At 37.8% G+C, this 19,602-nt stretch overlaps 1 protein-coding gene across 1 annotated transcript in view; it reads right to left on the bottom strand.

Moving 5' to 3' along the window:
- Window positions 1-19,602, bottom strand: part of CTNNA3 (catenin alpha 3) — a gene marked incomplete at both ends in the record, with an annotated part of 1,381,762 nt that overhangs the window by 1,103,194 nt on the left and 258,966 nt on the right. Inside the window, one exon of the mRNA XM_084245749.1 lies at window positions 2,179-2,442. Coding sequence (XP_084101875.1) covers window positions 2,179-2,442 — 264 coding nt within the window. The remainder of the gene's footprint in view (window positions 1-2,178; window positions 2,443-19,602) is intronic.

The raw sequence follows: 19,602 nt of genomic DNA, 5'->3' as shown, positions 1-19,602 counted from the left end.
ACTAAGGCAAGATATCTAGTGAGAGAAGAGGTTATTTTCTTTTTCTATTTGTACTTCCTGATCATAGAAATATCTAAGTGATGTGCTGTGCAAACAAGTTTCTGAAAGTTTCCCTCACTCTAAATGCATGGTTTAGTTAAAAGTTAGGTAAAGTACATTTTACCCAAGTACATAGATTACTACTTACAGAAAAATCAGGGGTAAGGGAAAAATGTTCTTCTCTCCAAAATCACAAAATGACATGTAGCATTTCTATATACCGTCTCTCCTTCCTACATTTATCCATTGATATCCACCTAGCATTTACTATATCCAACGGAATTTTCTAGGTATCGGTGATACAACACCTAAATATATTGATGATATATAAATAAAAATGTTTTAAAAGGAAAACATGTATGACAGCTCTTTGAAAAGGAGGAAATACTGCATGTATCTCCTTTGTTACATCATCTTTATCACAAGAGGATCTGGGTAATTCTTGTGGACCATAATGAACTACTGTTTTTTCCCTCCTCCTAAGAGAAAATATGACTTAATGGACTTAAGATTTCAATGTAATTTTCATTGCAAACTTTCTTCCTTGAAGACATTTTCAACATTTTGTTAATGTACAATTTGAATTTTTTCAAACCTCATTCAGTCACAAGTACAGAAGGAGCACCCTAAAATTTATATTAGCCTTTGCAGTAAATCTATCAATTTAGCCTATACAGTGTTCCAATTCAATTTCTATATTCTCCATTAATATATCTCAAGCTTCACATCCACAACCAGTCATGGACCAGAACAAAAGATTTAACAAAGCTTCAGCATGGTATTTGTTGAGTAAGCACTCTGATGCATTTCCACACTATAAACATTTAATGAGATTTACTCCCAACAGAGTATTTACTACAATTTATTTCATAGTATTATATTTGCAGAAGCAAGATAGAGTAAAGGTTATTTTGGATCCTTTACCAATACAGCACCATGTAAATAAATAAAAATGCAAACATTTAATTTACAAAATCATTTTAGATGGCTAAATGCTCAATAAATCCTATTTTATCTCATTCAGACATTCTCAGTAGCTATTTGAAGCTCTAACATAAAAAATGTATAAAATCCATGCATTTTTACTAGTTTAGGTACCCCTAGCTTTGACTGGAACTGAATTTTTTTTACTACAGTATTAGGATTTTAGGGAAATATTTTTGTTCAGAAACGAGTCTACCACATATCTTGAAAGGGAACACAAATTAACTATGCCTATACCCACTTTCATTAAAGCTAAATACTCTCTTTCTCGCTCTCTCTCTTTCTCTCTCTCTCTCTCTCTCTCTCTCTCTCTCTCTCTCTCTCTCTCTCCAACCACTACCATTTCTTGCATGTACTAGTCACTTACAACAAAATGGGAAGTCCCAGAGGAGGAACAATTTGGGAATCTTCTGTAGTTTCTTTAAAGAACCAACTTTCAGAGAGTCACACCTCTGGTTTAAAACCCTACAATGGTTTTTTACTTTTACTTTTTTGGTTTTTTACTTTTACTTTCTACTGAAGTAAAAGTCAGAGTCCTTAAAAGCCCATCCAATCTTCCATAAACTGGCCCCATTGGATCTCTGACCTGAGATCCTACTACTCATCCCTTCACTCTCTGCATGCAAGCATTCTGGTGTCTGTGCTGTCACTTTAGCACAGGACTTAGCTTCAAGTCTCTTCTAGATCACCATCTATCCAATTCTGTAGCTTCCTTCAAGCATTTGATAACACCTTAGTGTAACATCCTTTACTTATCTACAAAAAAATCTAAAAATCTACTATGAATGATTTCTGCATATTCCCCAGCTAGAATGTAAAATTCACAAAATCAGTAACTGATTATATCCCAAGGACAAATACTATTGTATTTTAGGAGTGAATGAATCCAACATTTCTTAAATTTATCTGTGTAAAGTCAAGTCATAATTTCCACTTAATCAACAATCCCAATGTAAATTCATTTCTTTTCTTGGCAAACATATAAAGGAATCAGAATTCTACCGATATCAATCAGTGGAAGACACAAGATGATGACAGAGACCGATCAAATAACTCCATTTTTACTCATACTCCAAATTCTAAAGCATGAACCTGAAAACCCATTCCTTTTCATGTCAGGGCAGCAAATCACCTCTTACTTTCTTCTCTACTTACCTCAAGCTCATCAAGGGCACTTCCAAGGGTTGCCGCCTCAGGTTCTGGTGGGGTGAGTGAATTCTGGATGCCTTGTGAAGCATTTGAAATTACATTGAGGGCATTCTGAATTTCTTCACATACTGTGTTCTTGCTGGCTTTGAGAGAAGCAACATCAGAATGTTCCAAACAAGCTGAACAAATTGAATGCAAGAGGGGGGAGTTTTCCTTCAGTGAGGCCCGGGCTCCTGCGATTTCATCCCTCTGATTTGGGGATTTTAAGTCCTAAGGAGGGAGATAAAAAGAATGGTTGTGAATATGTTATGGTAGAAAGACCTATACAATGAAACTCCATCTTTTTCACAATATAAATGAAAAGATAATAGACACTAAGAAGTCAGCTATAAATTAAAACCAGGAGAATCAATTATTTCTACACTCCTTCAGAATCAGTTAAAAGTTCTATAACAGAAAAGCTGAACCAATTAGCAAATAAAGGTCACACTGATGCAGATGTTCAATAACTGAGTAGATCTTACATTTGTCATTCATAACAAAATACTCTGGCATTCACATTATTAAGTATATTACAAGAGAGCTTGAACTTACAAGGATGCTATTTACTTATTTCCACAGATGTTGATGATTGCATTTAACCTTTTCATTAAAACTAAACCAAATGAGTTAATAATACTAAATTGTACCACCTACCATTCAGTGATTTTCCACTCTCTCATAAAGACTTACTAATAAATTAATCCTGGATATTTCTTTGACATTTTCAAACAAATAGTTATTGAGCACTTAGCATATGCTGGACCTTGTGTTAGATGCTGAGTGTACAGATGTGAACAGCCCTACAAGGACCTTGTTCTCCTAAAGCTTATGTTCACGTTTGAGGGGGAAGGGACAGATAGACAAAAATAAGCTAATTAAACAAATACACAGGTGAAAAAACAAAATGAAATGTCACAAAGATTGATTTGAGAGGGGAAAATTGCTTTAGCTTGAATAGTCAGAGGAGGTATTTCTGCAGAGATGACATTTACAGTAAATGTAAATGAAAAATATTCCAAACAGTGGGAAGATAGAGAATAATAAATACTATATGTGACAGCTGATCAAAGCTACCATAAAATGTGAAAAATCCTGGCTAGCACAACCTTACCCAAGTGATGAAAGTTAACATCACCAAAGATGTCACAGGGTATCATGCACCCCTTGATAAAGTGTGAGAAGAGCACTTCACTCTGTGGTATTCCTTACAAAAACTCACAAACCCAAACTAAAAGGAGAAAAATAACAAACAAAACCAAAATTGGGAACATGATACCTGGGCAATATCTCAATACAGTGAAGGTCACAAAAAAACAAGAAGATTGATAAGCTATCAAAGGAGAATGTGAGACATGCAAAGTAGTATTCTGGACAGGATCTTGGAACAGAAGAAGACATTTATGGAAAAAAAGGTAAAATCAAAATAGAGTCTAGAGTTTAACTAGTGAGACTACATCAATGTTAGTTCACTGTGGCAAATATAAGATATTAACAGTGAAGGAAAGAAGGAGAAGGCATGGGAAACTGTACTATCTTTGCAACTTTTCTATAGAAAGTGAAGTCTAAAATTATTAATGTAAATAAAATGTTTGTTTTAAAGAAAACTAATTCAAGGGACTTTAATATTATTCATCCCATAGATATCTCATAGAAGCCTTATAAAAACTCATGATATTGTTGTCCATTTAAAGATGAGAAAACCGAGGTTAGAGGCACAAAGTATCTTAACCAAGTGACAGATATAGACAGTGGCATTTGTTGTATTGTAACCCAACAGTGTGGCTGGTAAGCCATGGAGTCCAATAACTATGATACACTTTTTCCTTCACAACAAAGATGTCTCTTATTTGCTATACACCAATGAGGACTTGTATTTTTATGACCTAAAGTTCATAAAGCAATTCTCTAAAATATCTTACTGATCATCGCAATACCTTTTTATGCATCAAAGCTGTTATTAGCCCTTTTTAACTAAATAGACATTTAGCATAAAGAGATTAAGAGACTGATAAAGGAATTAAGATGTAAACTCAAGCCTTCTGATTGCAAATCCCATGCTTTTTCACAAAACTGCTACCTCCAGATAATGTTGCCTGTGGTTAATAAATGGCTGCACTACTATATTTTTAGTTCCTTCCTTTCTGGAAATAAAGGCTGCCTGCTACTTCATGCAGGCTTTAAGAAGGATTAACTTCTTTACAAGATGAAGGGAAGACAGAAGCAGCTATCAAGCCACTGTTCATACTCACTAATTACCCAAGAAAACACTTTGTGGTTTTCTTGGCTTGTTATGATTTTCCCTGATATTCCTGGTCTGGGTTCTAGTTTCAACACTGTTATTAGCACTATGAACTGGGTAAGTCTTCTACTCTTCAATGTCTGTTTTTCCATCTGTTGAAATGATAATGACATACTGCCAACTCTCACAAGATAAAGTAGCACATCAGAAATGGAATAAACCTGAAAATTATAGTAGAAAATTATAGAAAGTATGCAGAAGTATTTTATTCCTTAAATTTATCAAACTTGGTGTACAATTTTTGTTCTGTGGTGGTCTTAATGATTTTCATATCCACCAAAATTATATAGTACTACATTTGTCTCAGTGTGACTTAGAGGATAATTTAACATTTCAAAAATATGCACAACTCCTCAGGGGAATAATAAGTATAAATATAAAGAAAGAGCTTACAAAAATTTTCTGCATGTTAATGTATAATCAAGACTTATTAATAATTCCATCTGAAATAAATCATACATTATACTTCTTTACTTAGAATAGCAGGGTCAGCATTCAGGTAGTTTCTTAGTTTCTGTAAAGCAAAAGTATGAACATATATTATTACAAAGAAGACTAAAGTTAAAAAATGTTTCTTTTACTGTAATAGTGTCTAACTATATCTGACTGTAAATTGTGGTAACTTTAATGGCATACTTTGGAATTGTAAACATTCAAATATATTTTGGTTTTTGAGCCTATGCTTTGTTATCTCTGCCCAAGGCAATTAAAAAATACTTAATGAGCACTGATAACTCAAATAGCAAACCAAAACAAAGCTTGTGATAAAGGACAGCTTCAGTAAATATAACAAAAATAACATTAGGGCAACTGATAAGGAGAAGAACAGCAGGTTATGGATTTTGGGTAGTGGGAAATTGAAAAGGCAAGGTCATTTCTCCTAAAGGACATTTGAAAAGGATATAGATTTATTTATAAGTATCAATTAATATTAAATAATAGACTATATAGATAAAGGGGAAAGTATGAACTCCATCCTTCTGAGCAAAAGGTTATGGTGATATTTGTATTTGTTTTATTTTCTTTTAACCAATGATACCATGGGTTTGAAGGTCCACAGTTTGTCTATTTATCTCAAAATTTTAAACACAGTCCAAATAGGTATTAAATGGTAGAGTCAATTAGTGATTTCCCTGGAAGAAGAAATAAGAATTCCCTTCCTTCGGGACTTATTTAGTATCTTTCTCAAAATGCTCAGAATAAAATGCTCACATGAAATTTCCTATTTAAGGAGACATAAACGTTTCCAGCTGATGAAGAAGCACACAGATGGGATTTTAAAAGACCTTAGAAGTCTGTGAAAGTGGGTAGAGAAGCAACATATGAGTCTTAGCCCTGGCAAGAGAACAAAACATATTTAGGAATTTTAAAGATCACAGAATATAAAAATGGAGGGCTGTAAGCTATCAGTTAATTCAATCATTCAACAATATTGATGAGCCGTTACTATAGATACATCAGGCATTGTGCTAAATGTTAGGGAAATCAAGATAGACAATGTATATAGATTAGTCAGGAAAACAAATTTACATGGGAGTTAGTCATACAACAGAGGAAAGTCCCTCAACTTGAGGGTATCAAAGAAAATTTATCAGAGGAGGTGGATCTTAAACAATGTGTGTAAGTTAAATCTATGAATAATGCAAGACAAAGTAACAAGAAAACACATGCTTGGGGTATAAGAGAGCAAGGTCCAAGCACACCACTCTAGGTGGCTCTAAAAAAGTTGAGAATCTGAGCAGAAATGATGAATCTCATTGGAAAGGAACAGATGCCTCACGTACCATGCTAAAGAACTGTGTGAGCAATAGCTCAAGTGTGTATTTTCAAAGATTTCCCAAACAGTGGCCTTTTGTATAGATTAGAAAAAAACGAAACTGTCGTCAGGGAGACCAGGCAATAACTTAGGCAAGAGACAAGGAGCGCCAGATACAAAACATGACTGTTAAAATATGGCGGGTAAAATGTTTAGGGGTAAAAATGGCAAGACTTTGACATTTACATGGGGGAGAGCCCCTTGCTCTCTTATATCCCAAGATAATTTAGAAGAAGCTGGAAAACTGGCACATCAACTGTACAGATCGTGATGCATTCACTAAGGTACAGAATCCTGAATGAACAATGTGCACGGAAAAGAAAGGTGAAGTACTTTTTATTATCTGCCCAATGTGACATAAATGAAAATATACTATGCACTGATCTAGAATTCACAAGCTTATAGTTGGGAGATAAAGTCACATATTTGAAAGATACAGGGCCTTTACCATGGACAAATGCCACAAGAAGAAACTGAAGTCATTATTAATTGTTTGAGGCTCTAAACCTGATCTTATGTGTCAGCCTAAAAGTCCAAGTATATTGTACATCACCAAATGCTTATCAGAAAATACTAAACTCTCAAAAAAAAAAAAAAAAGAAAAGCCAAAATCATAGCCTAGAATTTTAAATACAGTTCAAATAGGTGACCATACCTTACAAAAAGAGAAGGAATTTTTTTTTTTTTTTTTTAAGGAAAAGCACTTTCCAAAGACAGGATGTCTTTCATATCAAGGAGCTGAAAATACAGGGTTTGTTCTCCTTGAAAAAGGAAATTTATATTGGAGGATACATGATTTTAAAAATCTAGAAATAACAAATATATTTGAAAACTTGTTAATGGGCTTCTTAACTATGTCTAGAAATAATAGATGTAGCAGATTATCTTCAGGTTTGAGTAAAATAATTTGAAAATATACCTGTTCAGTTGCTTGTCTCATCAATATATTTCCATGAACGCAGTACTGATTTAATTATTTTTGTGTCCTGTTACCTAGTAGTATATGGCTCATACTAGGAATTTAATAAATGTTTTCAAGGAAATAAATTAATGAAATAGAGGAAGTTAAGCTCAGAAGGGTAAGAAACTCTATATTTGATTATTTCAAGAAATCACATTTGTGGAAATTGCAACCCAGAAAGTTGGGGCAAATATATGCATGACCATGACACAGTAAAAGAGTAAAATTAAACTATACGTGAAACAGAGCTGTAGACAGGGCCACAGCAGTGCTAGTGTCAAAAGGACAGTGCCCAACAGGGCACAGGGCACTGTGGATTCTCACCCACGCAGTTACAAGACCACTCAGATACCCTGTTGTCACTCCCTAAGCCTAGCAAACAGGGGAAGCAAAGCATTCCTCCCCACCGGTGGCCAGCTCCCTTACCCAGACAGTGTCCACAGTACCAGAAAGTCCTCAACAAATGGCTGCTCACCCAAGAGGGCGCGGCCCATCACTAAGGGCCTGGAGCTCGTGGCTGGCAAGCTGCAGACTAAGATCCAATTCACCTCAGCTGGAGGTGTTCACAAGTGGGGCCGCTGAGATGACACCACAGCAGTCTGCAGCAACAGTTTTAAGGTCAGTATGGACAGCACTGGACACTGGACCACATAACAAGGAGGCAGCAGCTCCGGGAGACAGTGCTGGACAACCAGGGGTGGTTAACAGCTCTCAGGTGACCCAGACACAGGGCACTGGTCACCCGTCAACAGTGCTGGGCAGAATTAACCAGTGGTACCAACCAACACAGGTCACTAACAGGCAGCAGTAGCAGAAGCACTGTGTTAACATCTGTCTATGAGTTGTTGGCCCATACGCACAACAAACAGCGCTTTGAAACACCAGGTCTGGGCCTTTGGTACTTGTAGTGCAGTTTCTCTATCAGTTCGGGGGATAGGTAAAATAGAGTCCTGGAGCCCTCAGGGGCTTTTTCAGGCTTTAGTAATCTTTCTACACCATTTGGAAGCCAAGCCCACATGCTGACAAGGCAGGAAGGTGGGAGTCCAGGAGGCTGGCAGGCCCCCTAGGCTCTCACTCTCATGGCCGATCTGCCATCGCTATCCCTCCTGTCTGACACTGCCCTTAAAACATCAGACTCCAGACTCAAATGTGCCCATTTATGCATGCCCACACCACACCCCAGGTGTCTACAATCAGGCATGCCTGCCCCGATCCCATGCTCCTAGCACCTTCTGCATTACAGGCCACAGGTGATAGCCACAGAGACCAGCAGTGTAAAAGCCTGACCAATCTTCAGTTACCCTATAGTGCTCTTTTCTGGAAGTGTCAGAGCCAAGTGCAGCCAGCCCAGACTCTGCAGACTGCTTTTCCCTCTCTACGAAGATTTTGGCTTCTCTTTTTCCTTTGGAGGCAGCTTCTGGATGCTACCTTCTTCTTTGGAGGTCAGGAACAGAGTCTGAGTCGGTGAGAGTCAGAAGTGCATCCCTGTCGAGCCATATCTCCTCTTTCAGGATCCCCCATCTATGAGTCTGATTGGAACATTTTCAATTCTACTGCTGATTGGACCATTTACCAATCAGCTCATAGCTCACAGCTGATCGATCCTTTCTATGACCCACCCAGGCTCCAAATCCACAGGCCTCTCTACTGCCTGCAGGTGGAGGAAGCCACACCATTGGAGCTAGCCTCGTGGGGCTCCATACACTTCCTTGCAGCCCCAGTCTCAGAGCTACATGCCTTAGGGCAGCGTGGTAGGGAACCCACTGCCATTCACTATCACTACTGGCCTCCGCCTGCAACCTGAGCCCTGGTGGATCCACTGGTGGTGGGTGGCAAAATGCCCACCACCTGCTGCCACTTGCACTGTCCACAAGCAGCTTCTGGGGCCAAGTGCTAGAGCCCGAGGAAGGAGTCCAGCTTCATACCTGTAGAGGCAGGAAGACACGGAGCAGGTTCTCTATGACCCGAGCAGATGCAGTAAAGGAGGAGAGAGTCCTGGAGCCCTCAGTGGCTTTTCCGGCTTTTAATGGGATTTATCAGGTACACGGCAGGCAGGGTGCTGGGGGACTGGGAGGCTGGCAGGCCTCACAGCCCCCAGCAAGCCTCCACTCTTTCTGGGCTCTCCAGTGTTTTCTGGTGGTCTCTGCTTCTCTACTCTCTGCTCCTCGTGGTTCTCCTGGCGTCCCCGTGACGCCGCCCTTATAAGCCCATCTTTAGCCCAGGTGTACCCACCAACACATGCCCACACCCTACTCCAGGTGTCCGCCATCAGGCATGCATTCACAACCACAAGGACCCATCATCAATCCTAATGGCGGGAGGGCAGAAAAGCCTGATGCGTTTTCACTTACCCTACAATACCTACTTTGTCATAAAACATTAGTAAAGCCAGTAGTACAACTACTGCAGAAAACCGTTCAAGAATAATATATACTGAAAGTAAACATACACATAACCTGAGACTTAGATATTCCACCCGTTGAAGAGTGTCGGGGCCCAAACCTGAACATCCGGATTCTTGCCTGAAGCTGGTACTGAATGTTAGCTCCAGTGAAGGTTTCAAGTTTCTTATTGTGACGACTGAACCCATCCCCCTGCTTGCTCCTTGTGGCTTGTTTGCATTGGTGGTCTCTCCTTGTTCGAGATAATGAGAGACCTCACCCTATATATCATTGTACACATTCCTGAATAAATGAGACTGGCGATGGTCCTGGCTTTGTCTCCACTCCTCACCTACCCCTGTCCCATACCAAGCCCCTGCTTCCTCCCCCGGGTACTGCATTGATCTGCCTGGCTGGCCCGGACAGAAGAGGACACAGATACATGAAAATGGTTTATGAGCCATGCATTTTTCTGAAAGTTTCTTGGACCTCAATATAAAACTTTACATAAAATCACATTAAGCAAAAATATTAGTAAAGCCAAGCAAATACTCACAGTGTGTAACTTCTTTTGGCAAAGAACACTACAGAATTCCCCTGGTGTGGTATTTCCCATAAATATTAAAGGAGAATGAAAATTGCTCTAAATGAGAAAGTGGGATATCCTGTCCATTTTGCAAGTATCTCCTACATAGTTTGAAGACATTTATTAATAAGAGAAAAAGGGAAAATATAAATGTTTGAAAAATAGAAATAATGAAAGCAAGCTCCTAGAACTAAGCCATGGGACAGGGCACTGCTAAAGGATTTTCACAGAAATGATTCCACGCAGCCTTGAAAACACCCTTATTTCAGAGAATCGGAAAACTTCCTTACCAAGCTACATCCTTACCCAAGTGGAATGGCTCAGCAGATACTCTGTTCAACAAAACAGAACTACATGCAAATTAATCAAGTTTCTCTTCCAGGCGTTTAAATGATCTTTCAGAAGCTGACAAATCCACTCTAGTAAGGTAGGGAAGGGAGCTTATAAAGAACAGTTTTGTTTTCATAAGTCCAGGAAGACATGCAACAGAAAAGTCTGCGGATACTTTTTATTTGGATTTCATTCTCGGTTGGCTTCCGTTCTTAGTTTTCTCTCTGCCAAGATGCAGCCTGCTAACTGCTTCACTGGTCACCAGGAAGCTTCATGTTCTATCAGAAAACAAAAAAGTGCAAGCACCTGCTTATTTCAATGGATTTTTCTAACACAAATTAGAGGGTGAAATATTTAGCCTTAACTGAGTTGAGGGACAGAAGATGGAGAATCAAAAGTAGACTACAGAGATGAAAAAAGTTTTGAGAAAAAAATAAAGATTAAAGGAAAAAAATGATTTTTACAATCAAAACATTTATCAAGCAGCAGAGAAACATTTTTAATGCTTTTCTGTCTTCCCATTTTTCCATTTCACATTCATAAGACAAATTCAATATAGAAGAAAATAAAGGAATTCTGAAGATAGTCAGGCCTTTACGCCGCCAGCCTTTGTGGCTATCACTTGCGGCCTTGAAGGCAGAAGGTGCTTGGGAACCTGGGCTCGGGGCATGCATGCCTGAGTGTGGACACCTGGAGTATGGGATGTTCATAAGTGTGCACACCTGAGCCTGGAGGCTGAGGCTTTAAGGACAGTGTCAGAGACAAAAGGTCTATATGGCGGAATGGCTGTGCGAGGACAAGGGAACCATAAAGAGCCAGGACCCCCAGAAGACTCCAGAGAAGCCTGCCAGCCTCCCAGCTCCCAGCCCCCCACCCCAACCCTGGCCTCCCTGCCTTTCCATCCTGTGGGCTAGCCCCATAACAATTGGCAAAGAAAAAGCATCAAAGCCTAAAAAACCCATGAGGGCTCCAGGACTCCCCTTTATCCATCTGCCCAAATGGATAGAGAACCTGCCCTTTGCCTGCTTCCACAACACCAAATGATAGCATTGTGATATCTCCAAGTTTTGCATTCTGGCCCATTAATGCATACCTAGGGATGTTGAAATACACCAAATTAATGATTAAAAAAATCCAAAGAAAACATTATTAATTCTAACACAAACTACACATCAAGAAAATGTATAAAGATTCAGAGAATCACAATGTTCATTTTCTATCCGTCTGAACCAAATATATTTTATATATACTACATGTGTTATTTGTTTTGAATTTAAACTTAAAAAGTAGATTCTATTCTAGCTGAAGTTAGATAAAAGTAGAAGGAACAAACAGAAATTATGAGCTACTTCAGCAAGATCCAGTTGCTGTATTTCAAAGTTCCTTCCATTTGTGTGTACATTTCATCACTTAATCTAACCAGATTTAAAAATCCACATCAGAACACTTTTCCTCTAAAGATGAATTAACATCACGAGAATTAAATTACATACTGACACCTAAAGAAAGCACAATAAATATTGTTACCCTTAAAATTCCTTCCTATTTAAGCTTCTGTGACTCAATTGTGCAAAATAGACCACCCCATTTGCCAAACATTCTAGTACATCTCAAAAACTAAACAGCATCACTTACTCCAAATGAGATCCAAGCCCAGGGATGGGAAACTTCCTACTTAATAACACCTTACATTCATGTAGTGGTATATCCTGTTTAACATATTTCCAATCCTTCTTATACAAATAAAACTATGAGGAAATATGAAAAGTGTTATTATCTGTAATTTTTAGAATAGGAAAATGATATTTGCTGAAAGACACACAAGATTAATAAATGTTGGTGGCAAATGTTTTTAAGAAAATCAACATTTACTCAACAACTATTATGCTTCCTACAAACACTTCATTTTCTCTTTAATGGTCCAACTATGAAGAAGATCCAGAAACAACTCCTATCTCAAACAGTTTCAAACCAATTCTAATCTTATTTGTTGTCAGTAGCTTCATCATCTGTTCCCAAAGTCTGCCAAAGACATCTCCCATAACCCTGCTGCTGTTTGTTCCTTTATATTTCACATATATCCTCCCAACAGAATACTTATTTCAGACATATTTTCCTGGTGAATAATAGTCATATCTAATACAGTTAAGAAAGACATTCTTTAATTCATTTTCAGTATCAGACTTACAAAAAAACCTCATGACAAAACCTTAGAAATTAAAGTGTGATCAATTAGGTTATTTGGAATGCTCAAATATATGCCAGGGATAGATATATTAAGAACTAGACTGAGCCTCCCTAGTGGCACAGGGGGTTAGAATGCAACCTATGAAGCTGTCTGTGGTCATTGAAGCACGAGTTCTATCCCCAGCCAGGGAGCTATCCACATGGCACAGCAGACCTCTCCTGACTCGCCTGTTGCTCCCCTCAGCAGTGTATTTAAGTCAATCTTCCTGTTCTGTTCCCCACTCTGTCTCTGGTGAATCCTCTCACCCCCGCACTCCTCTGGCCTGTACCCCAGTTCTTGTATGCATAAATAAATAAATCTTAAAAAAAGAACTAGATTGAAAAAGTGAAGATATTCATTTCACTGTCTTATTAGTTTAATTCAACAAGTTTGAAACACCTGCTATAAGGTATGACTTTAAAGCTAACGCTATAAACTCAGATATTTATTCTAGGCAGGAAGTATGAATAGGACAGATGTAAACCAAAAGGGAGTTGTGAAGTCCTGGCACACTATAGAATATCTGCCCCATTTAAAAATATTCAAATTCAAATTGGCCAAACAAAAAGAATCCCTAACCTCTGCTCTAAAATACTAGCACAGATGTTTGTGTAAGCCTTACAAATGCAGTCTCCATGTTTTATATCCATACCATATGTGTATCTGACCTTGGTAGAGATTGGAAAACAGATAATGCATATCCCTGGGTCTGATGAACCTATAATAAGCAAAGAGTGAGGCAAATGCAGAGCAAATCTAAGGCAGGAAGTCTGTCTCATTATAAAATAGCATGAGTTTGGGGTTAGAATTCCAGTGCAAAAGCATTGTAATAGCAGGAGGTTTTGAGTAGAATAATTAACTTTCAGCAATCTGAAGAGCTGTTGAACGGGGATAATAATCTCTATTTTGCTGGGTATTAATGAGGCTGTTTTAAGGGGAACTTTTTTCTACCATTTTCTTACTTGACCCTCTGTATGTAGCAAAACCATTGTCCATATTTCTTCCTTAAAATGTAACCCCCACCCACACTTTTTAGATGACGTAGAAACTAAATTTAAATAGATAGATATCACTCTTCTGAGCTCCAGATGCATACACAAGTTGGGCTTCAAAATAACTATACCTGAAGTTGAAACAATTGCCTTTCAAACAGCACCCCATCAAATATGCTTCTCCTCCAATTTTCTCAGATGACATGGCCCCAATATCCAGCAGACTAACTAACAAGAAACCTGAAGAATCTGACTTTTTCATACCATAATCCCCACCATTAATAACGTTATTCTACTCATTAAATATTTCTCTAATACACATCTTTGTTCTTGTCCTCACTACTAGTACCACTCTAGAAGACTAATAACCAAGGATACACTCAATGAGCTTCATTAGTGCTTGCATAGATTAGCGCTTATATAACACTAAAGTATATTAAACCTTCACCCTTTGCCATAGTTATTTGTTCACACATCTATGTCTCTCACCGATTTATGAGTTTCTATTGGGGCCAAATCAGTGTCTTAATTCTTTCAACCCTTGGACCTTGTGTAAGAGTAGCACAAAGTGAACAATGAATTAATAACACCTCTTACCATTTTGAGGACATTAGAAAACTTTGAGGATTACTGCCATAAAGTGATTTACCTTTTCAAGAGACAAACATTCTAATTTTGGAAAGGAGACTCACTACTACAAAAGCCAAGATATGCTCATTGTAAAACATAAATGTTCTTCTTTAATTGTGCTACTGATTATGCTAGCTAGATTTACCATGAACTATTCTTCAAAATGTTTTAGCCTTAGTTTCTTCTAAAAATCTAATTGTGTAAGTTTTTAGCACTTACATGCAAGTGTGTTATTCAGTACCTATCACTACAAACTATAGGCTGTTCTAGAAAATATCTGGCTCCTAAATACATCCCCAACAGGAAGAATACAGGTAAAAATGTGCAATATTCAACAGTCAGAAAGGTGTTAGTGCTTCCTACATTAACCAATAATCAGCTGTGGTTAAAAAAAAAATAAATAATCTTAAATTTTTAATGTTCTGAGATACTGATTTCAACAAGTGTTCATACAATGGAATTGAACTAAGGGCTCTGAATAAATATAAATACAAAGTAAAAATAAGCATTTGCTCAATGCAATAAAATACATAAAATGGACTGAATTGATGAGATAGACCAGAGTTACTATAAGATTTATAAGAAAAAGCATGAGGAATCATAAGAAATGCTTTATAGAAAGGTAGAGGAACATTTTGAAAAGTACAAGTTAAAAGAAAGTTAAAAAAAAATGGGGGGCTCATAAAGTCAACTGGCTCCCAAATAGTCATCTGAAACATTAAGTATCAAAATCTGAGCTCCCACCCACATTTCCCACAATCATCAGCAGTTCAGTAAATACAAATTCTTCCAGTTCTCTAAGACAAAAACCTTATTGTCATTCTTAAATTTCTCTTTCACCCAAATCTCCGTTCTAGTCTGTCAGCAAATCTTACCAGTTTTACCTTCATTTATCTAGAATTTGACCTTTTATGATTTCTCCTATGTCATAATGTCACTGCTTTCCTCAAACCATCCTACCTACCACCTCTCTGCCCCATTCTCATTCCTCTGTTTGCTCACTTTGATTCGGTCATATGCACCTCTTTGCTGTTTCTCTAAAAACCAAGCATGTCTTTATGTTAAGCCATCTTATTGCTGGCTCTTTGTTCTAGATCCATGATGGACTACTCTTCCACTTATTTTGAGTCTTTTTTTTAAAGATTTATTTATGTATTTATTTACTTATTTATACATACATACATACATATATACATACACGCACTGGGTACAGTCAGAAGCGCGGGAGGGCGAGAGAATTCACCAGAGCCAGAGCAGGGAGCAGAGCAGGCAGACTGATGAAGCACACTGCCTCGGGCACGGCAGGAGGGGTCTGTACGCCATGTGGGATCTTTGCCAGCGGCCGGGGATCGAACCGGCACTTCAGAGGCTGCAGGCAGCTTCACAGCCCAGCGCTCAACTGCTGCGCTACCAGGGGAGGCCCTATTTTGAGTCTTTATTCAACGTCAACTATTCAGTGAGATGTCCTCTTCTCAGGCTATATAAAAGTCCGACCCAATTCTACCCTCAAAATGTCATATCCAATTTTCCTGACAATTCTTTTTATTTATCACTAATACTACTTTACCTTGTAATTATTCTTTATGCTTTTTTTCCCTGTCTTCTCCATTAGAATGTTAGCACCATGACATGAATGATATTTTATATTTCATTAGTAAATGAATAGTGCCTCCCCAGTGGCGCAGCGGTTGAGCGCTGGGTTGAGCGCTGGGTTGCGAAGCCGCCCGCGGCCTCTGCAGCGCCGGTTCGATCCCCGGCTGCTCCCCGGCCACCGGAGGAGGGTCCCACGTGGCGCGCAGACCTCTCCTGCCGCCCGCTGCTCCCCTCAGCAGTGTACTTCGGTCCTTCTGCCTGCTCTGCTCCCCGCTCTGGCTCTGGTGAATTCTCTCACGCTCCCGCGCTTCTGACTGTACCCAGTGCTTGTATAAATAAATAAATAAATCTTTAACAACAACAAAAAAAAAAATTAGTAAATGAATAAACAACTCAAAATAAAAATTAACAATTAGCAATTTGAAACATCTTACTGACCACCACACACAAAACCTTATACTATCACATCTAAGGATAAAATACTAGAATATTGTCTAGTTACACCTGAAAAGTCAGATAAAGAACAAAGAAATAAATAGCACAAAACTTCCATTCCCTTTTTATCTCTCATTCCAGAGACATATCTTAAAACAGTTTACCTGTATATCTTAGGATTTACTTGTGTGTTTTACTTAGGTCATTTTTCATGCTTACGAGGTGCATATAGAAAGTGTCTAAATTCAAACCATAAAGAAAGTATCTAAAGGCAAACCAGTCAAAAAATGAACTGTGCATGCCTGCCTTTTAGAGGTTAAGTTGTATTTAAAATTCAGATCCTTTATTAACAAAGATTACTCAAGAACTATATACCAAGCATGGATCATCTATATGCAGAATATTCACTGCTTAGCTTTTGCCAACTTAAATACTCTTGTCTCTAGGAATGACTACAAGCCACCCAGATACATAAAATAAATTAGCATTCTTACACTCTAGAGAAAAGTATGTGTTTAGCACCAAATGGAATCAGCAGATGACTAAATACTTTTTTTTCCTGCCTTGTTTCTATCATAAATAGAACAGATGCAAGATGCTGATTGTGGACAACCCCCAGAAGGCTGGTGTTTTCCTCTAGTGCATAAATAAGCCATTCAAAAATACTAAGGGGGGGGGGGAAGCAAACACTGTTTTAAAATGAACAATGATGTAAAAAATAAATTAAAAAATTAAAATTAAAAAAAGTGAACCTATAGCATACCAGAGTCAGCAAAAACCCCCTGGTTTCTTTAATGCTATCAAGATGGATTTACGACTAAATATAACACAAAGGATTCCATAGTTCAAATGAAGCATACGGCTACCTTTAATGTTAAACATGACTAATTATCTTACATATTAATAGTAGTGATCATTCAAGTCCAGGATAAATGATTGCCATAAAAAATGACTTAAAGTAACTGCAGTTCACACTAAATCCTGGTCATTACCCAAATTCATGGGATACTTAAAGGCATGATACATGGATCTCTAAAAGGAAAGTTAATTGAATGACGCTGTTTATTATATTAAGTATGAAAAAAATGTCTTACTAAAAAGACATGGGGTTCCCATTGAATGTACTGAAAATCTCTTATTGAAGATCACATTTTTTTTTCCTTTTATTGAGGTAATTGTTGGTTTACAATAACATATGTTTTGGGCCTCCCCGGTGGCGCAGCGGCTGAGCACTGGGTTGCGAAGCTGCCCGCGGCCTCTGCGGCGCCGGTTCGATCCCCGGCTGCTCCCCGGCCACCAGAGGAGGGTCCAACATGGCGCGCAGACCTCTCCTGCCGCCCGCTGCTCCCCTCAGCAGTGTACTTCGGTCCTTCTGCCTGCTCTGCTCCCTGCTCTGGCTCTGGTGAATTCTCTCACTCTCCCGCGCTTCTGACTGCACCCAGTGCTTGTATAAATAAACAAACAAATAAATCTTTAAAAAAAACAAAAAACAAAAAAACTATTCACAATAAAAAAAATATTTAAAAAAAAAACATATGTTTTAGGAGTGCATGATCACACTTCTTTAAATGTATGTTACCCACCACATCCACCACCAAAGTACCAACAAACATTCACAACAGTGCACTGAAATCCCTCCATCATTCCTCCCATCCCTTATCCCTCTGGGAACTTCAGTTCTGCACTCAGAATACAAAGATTTGCTTTGGTTTGGTTTTCTCTGTTTCTTTACTTTGTTTCTTTATAGTCCACATGTAAATGAAATCACCATCTAGTGGTCTTTCTCCTCACTTTTGTTAGCATAATCCCCTCCAGTTCCATCTGTGTTGTTGCAAATGGCAGGATTTTGTCTTTTGTATAGCTAAGTAATATTCCGTGTGTGTGTGTGTGTGTGTGTGTGTATACCATATCTTCTTTATCCAATTATCTATTTTTGGACATTTAGATTGTTGTTCTCCTATCTTGGCTACTATAAACAGTGCTGCAGTAAACATAGGCATGCATATATATTTTTTAAATTAGTGTTTTGTTTTATTAATTCTGTAATTTTTAATTGAGTCAACATTTGTTTTTACAACACTGTATCTAATTTAGGGGTATAGGTTCACACCTCTACACATACATTTGGGTAAATACCTAGGAGAATTGCTGGATCATCTGGTAAATCTATTTTTAATATTTTGTGAAACCTCCATACTGCTTTTCATAAAGACTGGGCCAATTTACATTCCCAACAACAGTGTACATGGGTTTCTTTTGCTTGATACACTTACTAACATTGTTTATTCTTGTCTTTTAGAAAAAGGCCATTCTCACAGGTGTGATGTGATAGCTAATTGTATTTTCACAATGCACTCCCTTCTAATAAGTGATAAGAATGTTTTCATGTGCCTATTGGCCATCTGTGTATCGTCTTTGGAGAAATAGCTATTTAGATTTTCTGTCCATTGTTTGATTGGGCTATTTGTTTTCATGTTGTTGAGTTGTACAAATTATTTATAAATCTTGACTATTAACCCCTTATCAAATACATGATTTGAAAATTTTTTCTCCTGCTAAATAGGGTATATTTTCATTTTAATGATAGTTTCCTTCACTTACAGTAATTTTCTAGTTTAATGCAGTTCTATTTGCTTATTTTTCTGTTTTTCTTTCATTTGCCATTGTAGTTGAGGCCCCAAAGACGTCACTGAAGCTAATGTCATAGAGTGGTTTGCCTGTGTTTTCTTATATGTATTTTAAGGTTATAGGTCTTACATCCAAGTCTCATATGGACAGTAAATTGATGATTGAGGAGCCAAGAGCACACAATGGAGAACGGAAAGCTCTTCAACAAAGGGTATTGGAAAAGCTGGATAGCCACATGCAAAAATATGAAACTAGACCACTATCTCACACCACAAACAAATATTAATTCAGAATGGACAAGTTAATTTTCTCAATAAGGTTTTCTATAACATTACACAGTGAACTTCATACTTTTATTACAGAGTCATATTACAGAGTCATATTTTTACAGAGTCATCTATAAATTTTGAGATGATACTATAATAAATAAAATATACATTAACATGAATGAAAGTTTTCTTCCATAAATTTTATGGTTACAGGTCTGCATTCAAGACTTTCATCTATTCT

Source organism: Talpa europaea (genome assembly GCF_964194135.1).
Source record: "Talpa europaea genome assembly, chromosome: 10".
Taxonomy (NCBI): domain Eukaryota; kingdom Metazoa; phylum Chordata; class Mammalia; order Eulipotyphla; family Talpidae; genus Talpa; species Talpa europaea.
The sequence above is the reverse complement of the archived record's forward strand: the minus strand, read 5'-3'. Positions and strand labels throughout refer to the sequence as shown.